The following is a 5,000-nucleotide window of genomic DNA, read 5'->3' on the forward strand; positions in this document are numbered from 1 at the left end:
GAAATTTTAGCACGACCTCGTTAATCTACCCAACACCACCACCACCACCACCACCACGACTCCACACGACCTATACTATAATAAAACAGACACAACTGTCCTTATTAATCCACTGGGGTCGTACAAAGGAGGTCGTGGTGAGGGTAAAGTGAGAGGAAAGGGTCGTAATAACGGGTTCCTTATCTAACCCTTTCCTATAACGACCTGTAACTTCTTTAATAACGACTCTATGATAAATTGTGATATATAGGAATTTTTAATATATTTTTCTCTATTTATTAAGGGCGGGTCGTGGTAAAGGTCGTGGCGAGAGTGAGAAATAGAGGGAAGAGAGTGAGAGAGAGAGTCGTCTTATCGGGGCCGTGGCGTGGGTGTCCAGAATGTCAATTGGTGAACTTTACTCTTGCCTTTTGTGGATCATTGTTTTTTTTTATTATTATTATTATTATTTTCGTTAATTTTTTTTTTGAATTGCCAGTAGGCTAAAGGAACGACTAGTCTTAATAAATAGATAAATAGGACACTGGCTGAATAAATAAATAAATGAATAAGTGAGGTAATAATAGTGGTAATAAGTGTTTTTTTTTTTAATATATTTTTAATTAGAGCGTTACTTGAATAAATGAAAGAAATAGAACAGTAAATAAATAAATAAATAGAATAATGATGATAGATAATAAGAATTTTTTTTTTTTATTGTGTTTCTTTTAATGGTTTCTTAATTTTGACGAATATAAATGATGAATTGTCTGTCTGTATGTATGTATGTGTCTGTCTGTCTGTCTGTGTGTCTGTGTGTGTCTGTGTGTGTGTGTCTGTCTGTCTGTGTGTCCGTGTGTCTGACGCCCCGCTGTGTTGCAGATGATGACGATGATGACTGGCTGGGCTACGACCCCCACCCCCACACCCCCGCCACCACCACCACCACCACCACCTACCTGTCCCCCCACCATCGCTCGCCCCCTGCCCCCCACCACCACCACCACCATGCCCCCCGACCAGCCAGCCCCCCCAGAGGCCGCTCCCGACAGGTGGAGTCCCCCGTGCGAGGCGCGCCGCCCCCCGCCAGACACCTGTCCCCCGTGAGGATCGCTGCCCCCCCCAGGGAGCTGTCCCCCATCAGAATGCACCCCCCCAGGAGGCGCGGCGCACCCCCGCTCCACCAGCATCCCAGAGACAGGTGAGAGAGAGAGAGAGAGAGAGAGAGAGAGAGAGAGAGAGAGAGGAGAGAGAGAGAGAGAGAGAGAGAGAGAGAGAGAGAGATGACACTTGTTTCCTGTGTGTGTGCGTGTGTGCGTGCGTGCGTGCGTGCGTGCACTGTGAGAGGAGTGTGGCGTGGCGTGGCGTGGCGTGAGTGCCGGCGGCCCTGTGTGGCGCGGCGCTGCGCTGCGCTGCCCGGCGCGGCGCGGCGTTGCTAACGCGGCGTGTGTCTCCCCACAGGAGCGCGTCCCCCAGTTCTCCCGCGTGAACGGTTCCAGGACGCCCGTGAAAAGTTCCGCTCCCTGGAGCGTTGGGGCGCGCCGCCCTCCCACACCCCGCCCCCATGGGAGGGCTCCACGCCCCCGCCCCGCCACGCGCCCCGCGCCCACAGCCCGGTGCGGGGCCGCAGCCCCACCAGGGAGTGGCGAGGTGCGCGGCAGCGGTCCCCGGAGCGCGAGCAGCAGTACCAGCGCGCCCGCTCCATGCATGACCTGTCGGGGCGGCGCGGGGCCGGCGCCCCCCCACCCTGACGCGCCCCACGACCCCCGCCGTCGCTCCCTCTATGAGGGCACGGAGGAGGGGGTGGGGGGGGCGCGGCCCCCGCAGGTACCGCTCCCACGCCAGCCTGGGGGGGGCGCCGCGCCTCCTCTCCCTCCCCCCTCCTCCTGCTGCTCCTCCTCCTCCGCGGGGAGCTACGCCCCCCTGCCCGAGACGCGCCGCCCCCCCGGCCTGGACAGAGCCACGGCACGGCCTGACCCCCTGGAGGGCGCCCTCCGCGCCGGGCCGCTCCCCATGCACGCACCCCTGCACCACCACCACCACCACCACCCCGCTGCCCCCCGCAGGACCTTCGACTACCCCGTCAACGGGGGCACCGCGCCCCTCCACATGGCGCGCGCACCCCCGCCACCCCTGGACGACGCGCCCCCCCCAGCGCAGGCCGCGGCCGCCCCCCCCGCAGTTTGTGCGCGGCGCGGCGCGGTACTGACCCCCTCAACCCTTTAGACCCCCACCCTACACACACACACACACACACACACACACACACACACACACACACACACACACACACACACACACACACACACACACACACACACACACACACACTCTGATATAATTATTAATGATATTATTTACTAAGCTAACATGTGATATGTACTGTACTGTGTGTGTGTGTGTGTGTGTGTGTGTGTGTGCGTGTGCGTGTGCGTGTGTGTATGTGTGTGTGTGTGTGTATACCGCTACTACTACTACTACTACTACTACTACTACTACTACTACTACTACTACTACTACTACCACCACCACCACCAGCAGTACAGTGTATTAAGGCAGTCATTCCTTTAGGCTTTCATGTAATATCTTCGTTGGCTTGTATAATTGTTGCTTCATATATTAACTTGTGTCTGTGTGATGGTTCCTTTAAGATTAATTATTGTATATATATAACACGCAAGGTTCAGGTCAAATATATTATAACTATTCATTAATTGTATTATTATTATTATTATTATTATTATTATTAATATTATTATTATTATTATTATTATTATTGTTATCTTTGTAAATATATTTGTTTTTTATTTTTTCATTATTTTTTTATTGAGATGCGTTCCTTTAGGTAATGCAATGCTAACAAAATGCGGTTATTCCTTTAACTTTTTATGTATTTTCGTTTCATTTAATTTATTTTTTTTCTTTACGTTTTATTTAATTTAGTTTCTTTTCTTTATAGTGATTAAAGTGATATTACTTCCGTGTGTGTGTGTGTGTGTGTGTGTGTGTGTGTGTGTGTGTACATTAGTAGCGTTCCTTTAGCTTTTATGTAAATGATAATAATAATAATGCAATAATCTGTTTCTTTTATATATATATACAATTATTTTATTCCTTTTTCTTCATTTTTTTATGGTATTATTTGTTATTTACTCTTTATTTTGTGTGAATATAATATAAGGCGTTATTTTTGCTTATACAAACATACATACGTACATACGCTGACATACATACAGACAGACGGACAGACAGACAGACAGACAGACAGACAGACAGATAGATCTCTTAATTAATTATATATTTAAAAAGGAAATTGACTGATTCACTTTCGATAAATATAAAAATTGATGATAAAAATAATAATATTGATAAAAAAAATTATATAAAAATATTTCTTGTGCTTGCTTTAGAAAACGTTTGTATTTTTTGGGATTTTTATGAAGAATAGGTGAAAAATAGTGGTTCCTTTAGGATATTATATAAAAAAATGTATTTGAGTATAAAAAAATATATATATTTGTGTTTTTTCAAGTTTTCTGATAATAATAAGAAAACTTGTATTTTCTTTTGTTTTTTTTTCAGATTATTTCACTTTGTCGTTTTTAAAAAAAATATATATATATTTGCTTACGGAGGGAAAATATTTTAAGTGTAATTTTTGAAAGTTAAAGGAAAAAAAAAAACGAAAAAAAAATATCCTTTGGTTCTTTTTTTAGAATTTTGTTTTTGTTTCAGTCAATTTTCTTTTTTTTGTGTGTTTTTTTGTATAAATGATAATAATATTTTGCTTTTTGTGAAATATATATCGTTTGGTGACCCCTCTCTCTCTCTCTCTCTCTCTCTCCTCTCTCTCTCTCTTCTCTCTCTCTCTCTCTCTCTCTCTCTCTCTCTCTCTCTCTCTCTCTCTCTCTCTCTCTCTCTCTCTCTTGTGTATTTAATAAAAAGTGTTGCTGGGAATTATTTTCTTGTTTTATTAAGTATTTTTATATTCCTTTTTGTTTATTATTATTATTATTATTATTATTATTATTATTATTATTATTATTATTATTATTATTATTATTATTATTACTACTATTACTATTATTTATTCTCTTCTTCGTCTTCTTATTCTTGTTCTTGTTCTTCTTGTTCTTCATCATCGTCTTTTTCTTGTTCTTCTTAACCCTTTCAGTACGTTACACCTTCACGTTAACCCTTTGAATCCTAGATCTGTCAGTAATCCTTTTCCTGACTAAGATTAGATAAAAAAAAGTGCAAAATATATCCTTTTTTTTCACATTTATAAATTTAGTGTAGATGTTTATATAAATATTTACATAACATACGGTGATAATTAATTGATTCATCTCGGCTAGAAGTTGAAAGGGTTAGAGCTACCGGAAGCAATAAGTTATTAGTATTTAGAAGAAAGGAATAAATTAAAAGAGAATATTAATAAAGAAAAAAAAAAAAAGATTATGCGTATATTTGAGAAGGAGGTGATGAAACGAAAGAGAATGAATAAATAAATAAATAAATAGCCTGTTTTGGAAGAGGTAAATATGAAATGAATAAGGAAATGAAGGTTATAATTGAGTAAATTGAATGAAAAAAAGCAGCAATATATATAAATATGAAAAAAAAAACAGCCAAACACTCCATAAACACAAAAAAACTTAGACACAAATAAATAAAACACAAAATAAAATCACCAAACACCATAAAACACACACAACAAAAAATATGAGGAATAAAACTAACCCTCCCCAAAAAAAAAAAAAAAAAAAACTTATCGTCAAACCCAAGACGTAAATAAATAAAACCCCAAAATAAACCACCAAACACCAAAAAACACACAAATAACAAACCAGAAAAATACAAGGAACAAAAATAACCCAAAAAAACACAAAAAAGAACAATAAACCCTAAAACTTAAAACGTAAAATATTGTTAGGCTCGTCATCTTTCAACCCCAAGATGGCCGCCACCCACAGCTTCTTCTCCCAATAACGAAGACAAAAGACCCGTAACTAGCAAAA

General features: G+C 41.6%; 2 protein-coding genes across 2 annotated transcripts in view; both read left to right on the top strand.

Annotated features, from left to right (window-relative positions):
• The window catches only part of LOC135095455 (uncharacterized), a 14,682-nt gene extending 13,682 nt beyond the window's left edge, over positions 1-1,000 (top strand). Inside the window, exon 2 of the mRNA XM_063996303.1 lies at positions 862-1,000. The gene's annotated coding sequence lies outside the window, so the exon portion shown is untranslated. The remainder of the gene's footprint in view (positions 1-861) is intronic.
• Positions 1-1,730, top strand: part of LOC135095460 (uncharacterized) — a 6,171-nt gene extending 4,441 nt beyond the window's left edge. The window contains exons 2-3 of the mRNA XM_063996308.1: positions 862-1,082; positions 1,479-1,730. Coding sequence (XP_063852378.1) covers positions 862-1,082; positions 1,479-1,730 — 473 coding nt within the window. The remainder of the gene's footprint in view (positions 1-861; positions 1,083-1,478) is intronic.
• Positions 1,731-5,000: the final 3,270 nt, after the last annotated feature.

Source organism: Scylla paramamosain, chromosome 49, assembly GCF_035594125.1.
Source record: "Scylla paramamosain isolate STU-SP2022 chromosome 49, ASM3559412v1, whole genome shotgun sequence".
Classification (NCBI taxonomy): domain Eukaryota; kingdom Metazoa; phylum Arthropoda; class Malacostraca; order Decapoda; family Portunidae; genus Scylla; species Scylla paramamosain.